At 31.2% G+C, this 14935-nt stretch overlaps 2 protein-coding genes across 2 annotated transcripts in view; one reads left to right on the forward strand and one right to left on the reverse strand.

The window, feature by feature from the left end:
• Window positions 1–2291: 2291 nt before the first annotated feature.
• Window positions 2292–6023, reverse strand: LOC111698743 (dioxygenase andF). Its single transcript, XM_023469159.1, has 3 exons — window positions 5959–6023; window positions 4724–4919; window positions 2292–3285 (listed from the first exon to the last, which is right to left on the reverse strand). Exons 1-3 carry the CDS (start codon window positions 6021–6023, stop codon window positions 2536–2538), a joined length of 1011 nt encoding a protein of 336 aa, XP_023324927.1. The 3' UTR covers window positions 2292–2535.
• Window positions 6024–7778: 1755 nt separating this feature from the next.
• LOC111698744 (glutamine synthetase) overlaps window positions 7779–14935 on the forward strand; it is a 25638-nt gene continuing 18481 nt past the window's right edge. Inside the window, exons 1-4 of the mRNA XM_023469160.1 lie at window positions 7779–7835; window positions 10479–10600; window positions 11318–11420; window positions 14035–14137. Of these exons, the coding sequence (XP_023324928.1) occupies window positions 7798–7835; window positions 10479–10600; window positions 11318–11420; window positions 14035–14137 (366 nt within the window). The 5' untranslated portion in view covers window positions 7779–7797. The remainder of the gene's footprint in view (window positions 7836–10478; window positions 10601–11317; window positions 11421–14034; window positions 14138–14935) is intronic.

Below are 14935 nucleotides of genomic sequence, written 5' to 3' on the forward strand. Positions count from 1 at the left end.
GTACTGTACTGTCAAGTCAGGCTAGCCAGTGTAGAGTCGACCCAGCACGTATTGTGTAACAAATATAGCCTGACAAGAAAATATATTTGGTTTGTAACTGTGCATAGTTTGTTTGGGTGCCTCTTTGTTCATTTTGCTCTTTATGTATTCCCTTTATGTTCTTATTCAGTGGCGTAACTAGGGGAGGGGTCGATTTTTGCCCCCTCCCCCCCAGCAAATTTCGCCCCCCCCCACTCACTTGACTTCAGCATGAACATGATTGTGGACCATCTTTTGTCAATTAAGAAAAAATACCAACATTTTTCTTTAGCATAATTTCTGATAGAATTTTTAACTATTTTCTCGTTTTCGACTTACAGAAAGTCAGTAATGCTTAATGTATCCTCTCTAAAAAAAACCTGTAAATATGTTAGAATAACAAGAAATATAATACGAATTATAAGAGGACTAAAAGAGGAAAACAGGGTATGCCCGGCCCTTACTGGCAATCAAGGACAGAGGGACTTCGATCAGAAAGACTATTATGGCTTATAGACAGACGAAATATATAGTCAAGTACTGCCAGGAACTTTCACTATTCATAGAACTTATAGCTTGAGTCTAAAAGTCGTCTTCATATTCCAGAGTTTTCTGATTATCACTGTATTAGTATTTGTGTGTGAAAGTTTGAGGGAAAATCTAATGCAGGGTGTCCCAATGAACATGGGAAATGAGTGGCGACTTTTTTTTCGTCTATGATCCATGTGGCATTTTTTCATGAACACAATTATTGCAGTATTCCAGTTTAAACAACTTATATAGAAAACGTCTGGCCTTGAGATTTTCCAAATGTGGTCTACCGTTTTTTTATCTTTAAAATTGACAGACGTATTACAAAATTTAAAATTTCAATTTATTTAATCGATGAAAATTGTCTAATAAAATATCTAATATTTCATCTATTTTTAAAACATAAGAAAGGTATATATAAAACAGAATTTATAGTTTAAAATATCTAAGGTTTACGACATTTCTTTGCAAAGAATTAGGGGATTATAAAATCAGAGTTTGTTGCAAACACTCAATTCCTTCCTTTGCTTTTCTAGTACTTCCTAGAGCTACGAGGTCACAAAGTTGTAACGTCTCCTTCTGTCTAGTTGAGTGTAATGAAGTATAAGATATAAAAATTACATTATAAGATTAGTTATTAAAAAGCTGTATTAGTATATAATTCTAGAAATCATTTTCGAGTTCATAAGTACAAATAGTACTTACTATTTTACTTTTTCAATCAAAAATTATCATTTTTAAGTCAAAGACAAAATGAAAAACATTCCGAATTTATATATTTAATATAATTTTCTGAGTGAAAGTTTTTTAATTAAAAAAAAATTCTTATTTAAATTTTTTAAAGTTTTTAAGTTTTTTGAAAAGTTGAAAAACGGAGTTTAGCTTTCAAATTCAGTCCAAAAATTATAATTGAATATTAGTTTAACCCTATTCCTGCTAGGGGGAGGGGGGAGGGGGTCAACCTAGCTTTTATGCGAACTGCATGAATTCTTAAGGCATACTCCCTTATTCTGAATGATTACTTTTTCCTGTACCAAACTAAATCTTTGTTTTGACCCACGTTCAGTTATTTAGATTTGAAATTTTTTAGCTTTTTGAAAAAACTATGACATAAGGAAACGGATTGCACAAGTTTTGCAAAGAAATTATTTGCACACAACCCATCAAAAGAAATTTGCACAAATTATTAGTGTTTCCAAATGGCAAATCAGATTATTTAAAATTTAAATGGCGTGGTCAAATGTCCCAAAAATGATAAAACACACATTTTTAGGGTTAATAAATTTGCTCATCAGCAATTTTTTAAGGGAATGTCAACGTCTGGAAAAAAAATATTCATTCCAAAATTACTGAAAAGTACACTTTGAGATAGAAATACCGAACTTACGAAAACATTTCGAAAATAAAAAGATGTTGTTTTAAGTTATGAATAAAAAGAGAGAGAAGTATATTTGTGAATGTGAGAGTGAAGGAAAGAACTTTTCTTTCAATATAAAAATAAACACTGATTTCAATGCTAATGAAATATCTCTTTGGCTACCTTATAACAATAAGCTAGGATTATATTCAAAAGATTTATTTTTTATATTATTTACAAATTAAATTTACAAATATACAAAAGTAAAAAAAATTGACTCTATTTTGGACTTTAAATCGGCTTTTCCAACCTACATAAACTTGATTTTAATACTGTATTATTTACAACTACTTAGCACAAAAGTTTCTAAAACGCAAACTGTCTTATTTTATAAAAAAAAATAGCTTTTTAGACAGAAATAGTAACTGGAATTCATGTTGAATGAAAGTTCAAAGTGTTAACGCATTCCATTATATCCACAAGATTAGAAACAAACATTTGTATTAGTTTTGCAAAGCATATCCTGGACTTTCAAAGCGAAGTTTAGCTTTTTAATACATTGGAAATAATTTTTAATTTTTAATTCTAAAAAAATATAAGATTTTAAACTCTGTTTGAAGTTAAATAATCTATTTTTTCTTAAGAATGGGATAAGGCATGTCCAGCGCAAGAATTCTTCGCATTTCTTCATTTTCCTCGCCCGTTGGCGGGATATTTTCAAATGGAACCACGTAAAGTGGACACATGTGCTGTAGAATTCCACATCGTAATTTTGTAGAATTGTTTGGCATTGCACAATGTTGAATCGGCCCGGAGAACATCAAAACGTCCCCGGCGTTAGCGGTCAGCTGTATTGCCTTGCTGAAGAACTCATCAACGTCATCCGGATGGCGGGGAACTATATGGGATCCAGGAACTATTGCGGTGGATCCATTTTCAGGAGTAAACTCGGTGAGAAGGGTTACAACCTGGAGGGAGAGAAGGTTTTCAGGAGAATGATCCATAGAGGTATCTCCTTCAGGCCACATGTGACGGTAGTAGGGATAGTCAAGATGGGGTTTTTGTCCCTTCATGCCTGGCATTACAGTGCTCGATGCTAGACTGGAGAGCCGACAATTCTTTCCCAGGAGTTTTACAGAAACCTCTTTGATAATCGGATGGGATATTATCTTGGAGAATATCTCGCCTTTGGAAAGAAGGCCCCACATAAGCCCGGCAAACTTGTTGTGACTCTCATCATTCCCGTTGTTAAAGTTATTACTTTCTGTATTTATGACTTGTCCGTCAAAGATGGCTCTGGTTGCCAACTCAATGTCTTCGCTTGTAAACATCCCTCTAAGTATAGCCCAGCCAGGTCCCGTGGTTAGCCGTTCACATACCTAGACAACAAATATTCTGTAAATGTTTTCATTTTTATTTTTTGCAAATCCCCCTATCTTTGCATCATGATGGTGTAACAAAAATCGTAGTTTGAAAAAGCAAATATCTACTACGTCGGGTTGCAAAGATGTGGGAATTAAAAAGCCAGAGTTTGTTGCAAGAACTTATTTCTTGAAATAAGATCTCAAATGCCTTTTGTTGAAAATCATTGAAAACCGTTTAGATTTGCATAATTATTAAAAAATGTTTTGAAATCTACAAAGATTAAAAACTTTTAACCGTTTGAAAGGAATCATGAATCTTTGCCACAAACTCAAACTTTCTCATTCCCATATTTTTGTAATCTGATGGTGCACACTTTTAAAATTTTAAACTTATATTAATTGTTCTAACAGAACTCAAAGTTTGAAATATCCAAGGTCTACGACATTGGGTTGCATAAATATAGGGATTAGAAGATCAGAGTTTTCTTTTCAAATCTTAAACCATTTATCAAAATAACATAAAGAGGAGATTTAACCAATTTCAAATAATTTTGAACATCAAGGCTAGAATATCATCTTTACTCTGGTTATTCAATTCTTATTTTAAATTTTGTCAGTGTATATAAAAAAGAGAAATATGATTGAAATTTTACAAAGGAATTGAGTCTTTGCCACAAATTCCAATTTTCTAATACCTATATCTCTAAAACCAGATGGCGTAAACCTTGATATTTTAAACTTTGATTATTTGATCCATCAGAATTCATAGTTTGAAATATCTAGGGTCTACAACATTGGGTTTACAAAAATTAGAGTTTATGACAATGACTCAATTCCTTTCAATTCCGAATTTAATCATTTTTATATTTCAAAAAGACATTTTTTAAAAATAACATGGCAATTTGCAAAAACAATGTTTTGAATATTTTAAAAATTTGAATTATAGCAAAAATCTTCACTGGCATTCTTCACTTGACAGTGTACAATTTTTTAATTGTACCATGAGATCTTTTTCATAATTCTAAATATTTACCAAAACACTGGCAGAAGTGCGATTGTGTCAACACATTTATTGTTGAGCACAAGCTTGTGCGAGCCGAAGAGCTGCAAATAGAACGTAAAACAAATTCAAGTGAATTATAAAAATTTCTATGCTGAAAAACAATGTTCTAAACATTGTGGTTTTTGAAAAAAAAATATTAACAAAGTTTCCACATTTTAGAGCCTATTTTTTACTATCATAATAGAAATGTTTATCTAACAATGCTTAGGATCTCAAATATATTTGTTTCTAGATGGCGTCTAAAATGGCTAAACTTCATGAGCTATATTTTTTGTATTTTTTTAAAAACAAATCGGCTCAAATGTAAGTTTTGTATTTCGTGAAAAAAAAATTTGCTTAAAACATATCAAAATTTCAAAAATGTCAAATTTAAATATATTTCTGACTTACTTCGTCCAGATCAAAGTCTGGTGGATAAACATATTGTGGGTTGGATTCTAGTTTTTGTGCTGGCATCTCTTCTCTCAGGGTCTTGGTCAAACTGAGGACAGGGTTGGAGCGCCGGACCTTATATGCTGGTGGAGACCCTGTCTTAGAATAATCTAGATATAATTCGTCCTTACCTGTAGAATAGGGAACACCAAACCTAAATAAATTTCACGTAATTCTACGTAAGATCTAAATCCAATGTTTTCAATTATAATTTCTCCCTATGAGAGCTGTTAGAAATTAAAAAAATGTTTTGAATTTCTGAAATGTACCCGTATATTTTTCTTCATAATTGTCTGTAAAGTCAAAACTAGAGACGCCAAGAGGTCACAAAGTCCTACCGTCACATAAATTTGACCTAATCCTTCTGAGGGGACTTTCATAACAATACTTGCACAGTCATTCAACGGTTGCAAGCTGTCACGTAAAAATCGATAAGAATTTTGCCAATTACTTCTTAAAAAATAATGCTAAAAACAAGGAGTACATGTTTCATGACACAAAAATATCGAAAACCAAGGTATTGCTACACTTTAAAATCTCCCAGTGCAGTCATGAAAATTGCTTTCTAGATAACAAAGACAAAAATACGGCCGGGAGAATAATTTTTTTCATTCTTAAAAAATGTTGTGACTGGTCTACTTAACGTAAACTGTTATCCCTGCACAAAATCTTCCCCCAAAGGACTAACCAGGACCAGATAGTCCGGGGTGAGATGCGCTCAATTTCTTCTTCTAATTGAATTCAATCCGCATTCTGATCTTCAATTCACAAATCTTTAAATTCATTGACTGGTCTTTTATTGTTTTTATTTAGAACGCATATAAACAGTTTAAAAAGTATAAAGCGGATAAATAGTTGTTTAATAGTTCTTAACTGTCAAGGTTTTAATGCAAGGAAAGTTAATTGCAGTTGCGTATACTCTGCGTACATATTGAAACCAGTTCTCTCTGGGAGGAATTTGTAAACAAGAATAGAAGCATCAGTGTTCGTTCAGTATCCGAGGAGGTTAAAAGCATCAAATTTGATAATTTTGATAATTCACATAATAGTTTCCTATGACCAGAATATTTCATTGATTTTTTTTATGTGAAAGATGGATCCCATGTCAAGGCTTCGACATCCATCCTGTGTTTACATTACCACCAAGAGACAATACACTGCAGTATAAAAGATGCGTACACCTCTGAAATAACTTTCCCTGCATTATAACCTTGTCAAAGATGTTATCAAAATCACAGGACTCAACCTGTAAATCCATGATCCCACCTCCACCTCCCTGGAAATATTCCAGTTGCAAACACAAGGAAAATAAATGTTAAATTCAGTATTTAATTTTACTAGTCTTGCTGTACCCTACATCGTCATCAATCTAGGAACTGGAATAAGTGATAATTAGGACATCGGGCCAAACCTTGCATAAGAAATCTTCACATGAAACCCCGACGTGATTTTTACGGGTACAAACACAAAAACTTATTATTTTAACGTGATTTTGTCGATTGCGTAAAAAAAGCTAGATATACTCTTGCGAAGTTGCGATATTTGGATAAGATTAAAAAATCATATTTTCGTTTGCGCAAAAGCAAAAAGTAAAATGTATCTTTCACAAAAATTGCGCAAAAGTTTTGTGTGTGAAAAGGAAAAATCAGGAAAAAAATAAAATAAATAAATGGTGTTTTGATATTAATTTTTGTAAAGTTTATACACACTTGTGACATTACAAATGCAAAAGTTTTTTTCTCTCTTAATGAAAATTCAATATTTTTTCTTTTTACTGTACTTTGATGATATACTTTTAATTACCATTTAAAAAGAGTTGTATGTTCGATTCACAATGGTACCCTTTAAACTGAGCAACATAAAGAACGATATTCTCATTTTTCTGTCTGGAAACGTGTAAAATTCTGACCATGTCATTTTTCCACTCAGGACCTGTTTTAAGGAGACAATCTTGTATGAAAACTGATAAAGACCAGTATTTTAGAAGAATTATATAGAATCAAGATTATGGCGTTATTTAAGACCCGGTTAATAGAGACAGTATATGATTAGAATACAAGATCATGTCCCTTAAAATGGTAGAAAATAAATTATGTTTGAAAATCGCAAAAAGTTTATTTTAAACACATTTTAAGAAACCGACTGACCCGATCTTAAAGACCTTTGAAATTCAAAACAATGAAATCTATTAGAACAAATAATCTAAGTTAGAAATATCAAATGTTTTTTTAAAACAAAATATCCTTTTTACCATAAATGGTTCACAATTGATATATCATACTGGTTTTCATTATATATCATAATACATGTACAGTTTAAATTTTGTAATATCATTACAACATTGTTACATATGGTTGGTTTCAAGGTAATAATGCAAGGAAAGTTAATCGCGGTCGCGTATACTCTGCGTACATATTGAAACCAGTTCTCTCTGGGCGGAATTTGTAAACAAGAATAGATGCATCAGTGTTCGCCTAGTATCCGAGGAGGTTAAAAGCATTAAATTTTGATAATTTTGAAAATTCACATAATAGTTTCCTATGACAAGAATATTTTATAGATAATTTTTGTGAAAATTGATTCCATGTCAGGCTGTGACATCCGTCTTGTGTTTACTTTTCCGCCCAAAAACAGTGTACTGCAGTAAAAAAAAATGCGTACACCTCTGAAATAACATTCCTTGCATGAGTACCTTGGTTGGTTTTAGAAATATAAATTTCATATACTTCATTTGTGCAGATCAATATATCCGACTTCTTTTATAAGTATAAAATCATATATTAATTCAAGTATCATTAATGGTACTCATGGACTCATGATGGTTATTCAAGTATCGTTAATGGTATCTCATGGACTCATGATGGTTATTCACGTATCATTAATGGTACTCATGGACTCATGATGGTTATTCAAGTATCGTTAATGGTACTCATGGACTCATGATAGTCATTCAAGTATCGTTAATGGTATCTCATATGGACTCATGATTTACTTTTAATTTGTTTTCAGAAAAAGGGCTAAACAGTTTGACCATGGATAAACACGAGAAAGGAAGAACTGTTCTTGAGAGGTGAGTTTTAGACTTCATGAAAATCCAATAAAAGGGACTGTTAGTGTAATTTAAAGTGACCCTTTATGCAAAAGAAAGAATTCCCGATTGACAATGGTACCCTTGAAAGCTCGGTCTTATCAAGTATGAATTAGATTCGAATGTTTATAATTTTGAAAAAAGTTTATTTTGAGGTTCTGCCTCAAAAAATGATTTGCGCAATTCTACTACAGAAATAAATATTGGAATTATCAGAAATAAACCTTTTAAGGGTAAAAATTAGCTCCTTCCCATGCTTAAATATCTTTAATCTGAAATATCTTAAGATCATTCGTTCAGTTAAATCGTTGGTCAAATAAATACGTTGCTTCAGTAAAAAAACGGTAGTTTATTCTCATTCGTTATTAAAAACAACATTTTTCATTTCTCTGAAGGATCCAATTCTCATTGTTCGTTAATATTTCTAGGAAAATTTAGTTCGTTTTGAAATATTTATTTCGTTCACGAAAACGGTTCCCTTGAAAGTTCGCTACACAAAAGCATCAGGTTCTTGCATTTAATATAATACACGTTGAACTTTCATCCTCTCTCATCATTCCTCTTTTGCATTAAATTCTACAATCTTACATCATCACGCAAGGTTATTCATTTTTAGATTGACGTTGTTTTAATATGTTAAAAAGTACATTTTGATGGGTAAAGCGGTAATATTGTATATTGTATATTGTATATTGTATATTGTATATATTGTATTGTGTTAATATGCATTAATTATTTCACTTAAACACTGACTACAGCTGTAAAGTGAGATCTCAATGAAGCGTGGATTTAAGTTGTTTAAATGAACAGGTTTCCGTCGGAATTCCGGATTATGGTTTATGCACGAAAATCATCCGGAATTTGTTTAAATTTCCATTCCGGAACGATTTTCTCCGTAAACCAGAATGTTTCCAGTTTACGGAAAGAACTCCGGAAAGTTTTTTGGTTTTCGGAATGGAAAGGGAGGTTCAATTTATAGATGATTGCATTAACAACGATTTTTCAGCGCTCGCAATTGTTAAAGTATAAATTTAAGAAATAGGCAAAACTAAAATTAAGCCAAATGGAACAAAATTTCGCTTTGAATTATGTATCCTAGTGATTTTGTAATAATAAGGGTGGCAAACAGCCTAAATATGAATTCTCCATACATTCTAGTTTAGTTTTTTTTCGGGCTCGCAATGAATCCTCTTAATTTTTAGGGATGTCGTTAACGGTTTGTGAAGATTGTTCAAAAAACAACTTTTTAATTAGGCGTTTGTTTTTTAACTGTTTGTTAAAGATCTTAACGGCATTAGCAGAAAATATGTTAGAACGCACTCAGTTTTATGCAATTTTAAGTAGAAAAATTACGAAAATCACCATTATTAAAACACTTATTTTTGATTTATCGTTCATTTTTAGTTTGAACGGTTATTTCTGTTTGTTAACGATTTAAAAATTGACGGATTTTACCGATCGTTAACGAACTCTTCTGTTAATTTTTAAAAACTTGACGTTTGTTAACGGAAAATTTGACAGCTTTAGTTCTCGTAAGATTATGAATTAAGATTTAAAGATAAACAAAAGTCAAGTATGGAATGTTTTGCATTAGAACTGGTATTTATTAGTCAATAACTGGAGGAAAAATTTAGTTTTGAGAAGGAAAATTATATAATAATAATAGACCTCAGCTCTGTGACGTGACTTAAAATTATATAATAATAATAGACCTCAGCTCTGTGACGTGACATAAAATTATATAATAATAATAGACCTCAGCTCTGTGACGTGACATAAAATTACCAAATTTCCAATTATGTCAAACAGAATTATGTTATCATTATTTCTTTTGGGATTTAAAGGAATTGAGTTTTTGCCACAAACTCAAAATATTTTAATCCCTATGTCTTTAAAGCTCAATGTCGTAGACCTTAGATATTTCAAAAAATGAATTCTGATGGATCAAATAATCTAAGTTTAAAATATCAAAGCTTTACATCATCTGGTTGTGGAGATATAGGGATTAGAAAATAGGCATTTGTGCCAAAGACTCAATTCCTTTATAATTACAATGCTTAGCCAAATTGAAGTTCGGAATTTTGTATTGTTAATCTTCAATGCTTGATCTAGATATCCAATGATGTCACTTTTAAATTTGAGGATAAAGGCTAGAAAGGCTGTAGATCGACATGGTAAAGTTTAAAAACAGGAATTAAAAGTTTTGTTGAACTAGCAATAAATAATGTTAGAAAAATCGAATTTAAAGAATTTAAGCCTCGGCTCAAATATGGTTGATTCCACTTAAAATTGTATTCAATGTTTAAAGATTTAAGCCCATGCTTAATTGAAACTGTTTTTTTTTGTGGATTTGAGACGTGGCTCAAATTCATTAAATTCGGACTTGGCTATTTTTGATACAAACACACAGCTAAAGCTAAGCGTTGAAAAACGAAACATCTAGATTACATAATTTATATTATATATTTTTTACACATATGTCCTGGGTATTTGGGGCTAAGTCATCATGAAGATTAGTGTACCTATGACTATTTGAGGGGGGTATGATTGATTGTACATTGAGGACATCTCCGATCTAAACCTGTAAACCTGTAAACCTGTAAATCTGTATACCTATTGTTCTAGGTATATGGCTCTAAGTCAACCTGAAGATAAAGTACAGTGTACCTATGTATGGATTGATGGTACAGGAGAACATCTCAGATCTAAAACTAAAACTGTAAACTTTATACCAAAGAGCCCTAAAGGTAAACATATTGGAAAACTATATGAATCGGTCTCACTGCAATAAATTTAGGCAGACGCCCAAGCCGCAATGAAATAAAAGACAGGGAGAAAGTCTGTTCTAGCCGGCCCCTAGCCTGTATTCGTCGCGGTGCTCGCCCCCCTAGCCTATCCTAGCCGCAGCGCTCGGCCCCAAAAAGTATCTTAACCCTACTTATCCCTAGAATATTTCATCTTTCAACTTTCTATTTCAACTTTTAAATGTGGCTTTATCTCTGAGCATCTTCTCTTTGTACAGTATAAAACAAAAACAAAAAAAGTTTTACAAAAATAAAAAACTTTTAATCACAAATTTTTAAAATTTTGATCATTCATAAAGCTTCCCTGGGGTCACGTGAGGTCCCACACAAAATTTTGGCCCGATCGGCTCAGCCGGTTTGACGTTTATTGGATACAAACAAACAAACAAACAGACACCCAGACAAGCTAAATTTTTATATAGATTTTACAGTGCATGATAACCAAAAAACTCTGTAATGGGAAGATGACTTTTAGACTCCTGTTATGACTTTAAATTAAATAGTCCAATAATTACTGATTTAATAAGTTATTAAGTAAATGTATTTGCTTTGTTACAGCATCAAATACACTTAAGTATTGCTATAAAGTCGTCTTCTGATTTAGAGTTTTCTTTGATTAATTGGGTTTGTAAAATAAAAAAAGTTTTTTTTAATTACTAGAGCTTCCTGTTTGGAATTTTGACGGGAGTTCAACCTACCAGGCAGAAGGAAATAATACTGATGTCTATCTTCATCCTGTAGCATTGTACAGGGATCCTTTTAGGTTAGTTTATGTACATATGTACATGTGTCTTGTGTACATATGTACATGTGTCTTATGTACATATGTACATGTGTTTTGTGTACAATTTTCATCCTATAGCATTGAACAGGAATCCTTTCAAGTTAGTTTATGTACATATGTACATGTGTCTTGTGTACAATTTTCATCCTGTAGCATTGTACAGGGATCCTTTCAGGTTAGCTTATGTACATATGTACATGTGTCTTGTGTACATATGTACATGTGTCTTATGTACATATGTACATGTGTTTTGTGTACAATTTTCATCCTGTAGCATTGTACAGGGATCCTTTTTGGTTAGTTTATGTACATATGTACATGTGTTTTGTGTACAATTTTCATCCTGTAGCATTGTACAGGAATCCTTTCAGGTTAGTTTATGTACATATGTACATGTGTCTTGTGTACAATTTTCATCCTGTAGCATTGCAAGTTTATAAACATGTGTAGTGTGTAATTGTTTATCCTTTACATAAGTGAGGACCATTCTTCGCCAAAAACTAAAAGAAAACTTAAATATGTAAAACCAAATTTTCGTAACATTTTTCATTTCGCGTTTTTTTCCACGTACACATTCTAAAAAAGTTAAAATATTTAAAGCTTGAAAATACAAAACTGAACAAATTTTTCAAAAACATACTTAATTATCCGGGAAATTTTTGAACTTTAAATCAAATTATCAAAACACACCTGAGCTGAAAACTTTAGAATAGTGGATATTAAGATTAATGCACTTGAACCTTGTTTTTTCAAGATAAAAAACTTTATCTTCCATATCAAATGAAGGTTTAAAAGTATATCGTTGTAAATCGATATATCTTTAAACGATATGTCACTTTAATTTATATGTCACTTTAAGTGATATGTCACTTTAAGTGATATGTCACTTGAGGTGATATGTCGTTATGAATGATATGTCACTTAAGGTGATATGTCGTTTTAAATGATATGTCACTTTAAGTGATATGTCACTTTAAGTGATATGTCACTTTAAATGATATGTCACTTTAAATGATATGTCACCTGAGGTGATATGTCCTTTTAAATGATATGTCACTTTAAGTGATATGTCGCTTCAAATGATATGTCACTTTAAGTGATATGTCAATTTAAATGATATGTCAATTTAAATGATATGTCAATTTAAATGATATGTCACTTTAGGTGATATGTCAATTTAAATAATATGCCAATTTAAATGATATGTCACTTTAAGCGATATGTCAAATTAAATAATATGTCAATTTAAATGATATGTCACTTTAAGTGATATGTCAATTTAAATGGTCACTTTAAGTGATATGTCACTTTAAATGATATGTCACTTTAAGTGATATGTCAATTTAAATGGTCACTTTAAGTGATATGTCACTTTGAATGATATGTCACTTTAAGCGATATGTCAATTTAAGTGATATGTCAATTTAAATGGTCACTTGAAATGATATGTCAATTTAAATAATATGTCAATTTAAATGATATGTCACTTTAAGTGATATGTCAATTTAAATGGTCACCTTTAAGTGATATGTCACTTTAAATGATATGTCACTTTAAGTGTACGTCAATTTAAGTGATATGTAAATTTAAATGGTCACTTTAAGTGATATGCCACTTTAAATGATATGTCACTTTAAGCGATATGTCAATTTAAGTGATATGTCAATTTAAATGGTCACTTTAAGTGATATGTCACTTTAAATGATATGTCACTTTAAGCGATATGTCAATTTAAGTGATATGTCAATTTAAATGGTCACTTGAAATGATATGTCACTTAAGTGATATGTCACTTTAAGGGATATGTCACTTTAAGTGATATGTCACTTAAGTGATATGTCACTTGAAATGATATGTCACTTAAGTGATGTGTCACTAATATAAATACAGTCCTTCAAGTCCGATTCTTTCCAATATGGATACACTTGTGTGTTGCTGAGTGTACACTTGAAAATGCCAAAGTTTTTTCAGCAATTTAGCATTACTTTCCTTTGATATAAATAGCATCCATATCAATTGTTTAAAAAGCAAATTATCTTCTCTTATGAACATTATTAAGTACCAGAATCACCTTATAATAAACAAATATGCAGTACGCTCTCGGTATAGTTTATGGCCTATATAATTAGTAAAGGATTAGCGTACATCATCACTCTATACACTATAACCTCGTTGGATTTTACTTTCTGATCAACTGTTAGGCAAAGCTTTAAATGTTTATGTTTTTTTTTCATAAAATCCAAATATAGTATATTGAGATAAAAAGTATTAAATATTTAGATTCTAAACTATTTTTATTTAAATAATGTTCCCGGGATTTAAAAGAAAATCTAGAAATCTAGCAATTTAATTTGATGACACAATATCATTCCATTTAAACGCTTGACTTTATTATTATAACCTGCATTTTTAAATGAGGGGCTTCGCGCCATCTTTTCTTTTAACAATTTTAGACTTTAGCGGTTGCTCTGAAAGTCGCCATTTCTATTCATTTTCAAAATTTTGCGGATTTTACTGTCTAAAATGGTACATTTTCAAAAAAAAGTACAGTTTTTCTTGTCAAAATTTTCAATTTCAAATTTTTAATTTTTAGGGTCCATAGAAACAGTCTTGGGGTCATGTTAGTTACCGTAACAATTGGAACTGCGGAAATACAAATGCAACAGATGCAAACTAAAAGGTCCACTTGTAGAGCAGTAAAACAATCTGCATTGAACTAGTATTTCTTGACATCAGTTTGGACATACTTCCCACGGTAAACTTTTTCCCACGGTAAACTACTTCCCACGGTAAACTACTTCCCACGGTAAACTACTACCCACGGTAAACTACTACCTACGGTAAACTACTTCCGGTAAACTACTTCCGGAATTGTTTTTCACTTTTTCTTTTTTTACCGATGTTTTCGCGATACCTTCATCTTTTCTTAAAGAATAGTTTATTAGATTATTGGATATTTTGCTGATATTTCTTGAATTGTCAGTATATTTTTTTGTCTGAAAAATGTGTAAACCCGAAAATTTGAATTCTTTTAACAATAAATAATCTTAAAGAAATTGAGCCTTTGCCAAAATTCTGAATCCTACATCTTTGCAATGTCGTAGCCTTCATATATTTCAAGCTTTGAATTATGTTAGATCAAATAATCTAAGTTTGAAATACCAATGTCATCTTGCAAAGATATAGGGATTTTACAATTTGAGTTTGTGGCAAATACTCAATTCCTTTATATTAAGAAAAGAAGAAAAAGTGGAGTTAAAAAGAATTAGAGTTGTTTTTTCATGTTTATCTCCAGTAAAATCTGCAAAACAATATGATTATTATCATAAATATTTATTTACATTACACACTAAACAAGATATTTTTGAATACTTATCGGAAAACACATTTTTTGAATAAACAGATTTTTGATCTTTAGTTTCTATTAATTCATCTACTCCGTAGATATTATATAATAATAATAGACCTCAGCTCTGTGACGTGACATAAAATTA

Source organism: Eurytemora carolleeae, unplaced genomic scaffold (assembly GCF_000591075.1).
Source record: "Eurytemora carolleeae unplaced genomic scaffold, Eaff_2.0 scaffold318, whole genome shotgun sequence".
Lineage (NCBI taxonomy): Eukaryota > Metazoa > Arthropoda > Copepoda > Calanoida > Temoridae > Eurytemora > Eurytemora carolleeae.

Excerpts from the sequence above, each read along its gene's own strand:
- LOC111698743 (XM_023469159.1), bottom strand. The coding sequence starts at position 6,023 with ATGGATTTACAGGTTGAGTCCTGTGATTTTGATAACATCTTTGACAAG. Across the intron at positions 4,920-5,958 it reads AAGGTTATAATGCAGGGAAA|GTTTGGTGTTCCCTATTCTA; the intron begins GTTATTTCAGAG and ends AAATTTATTTAG. Across the intron at positions 3,286-4,723 it reads CAGACTTTGATCTGGACGAA|GTATGTGAACGGCTAACCAC; the intron begins GTAAGTCAGAAA and ends TTTGTTGTCTAG.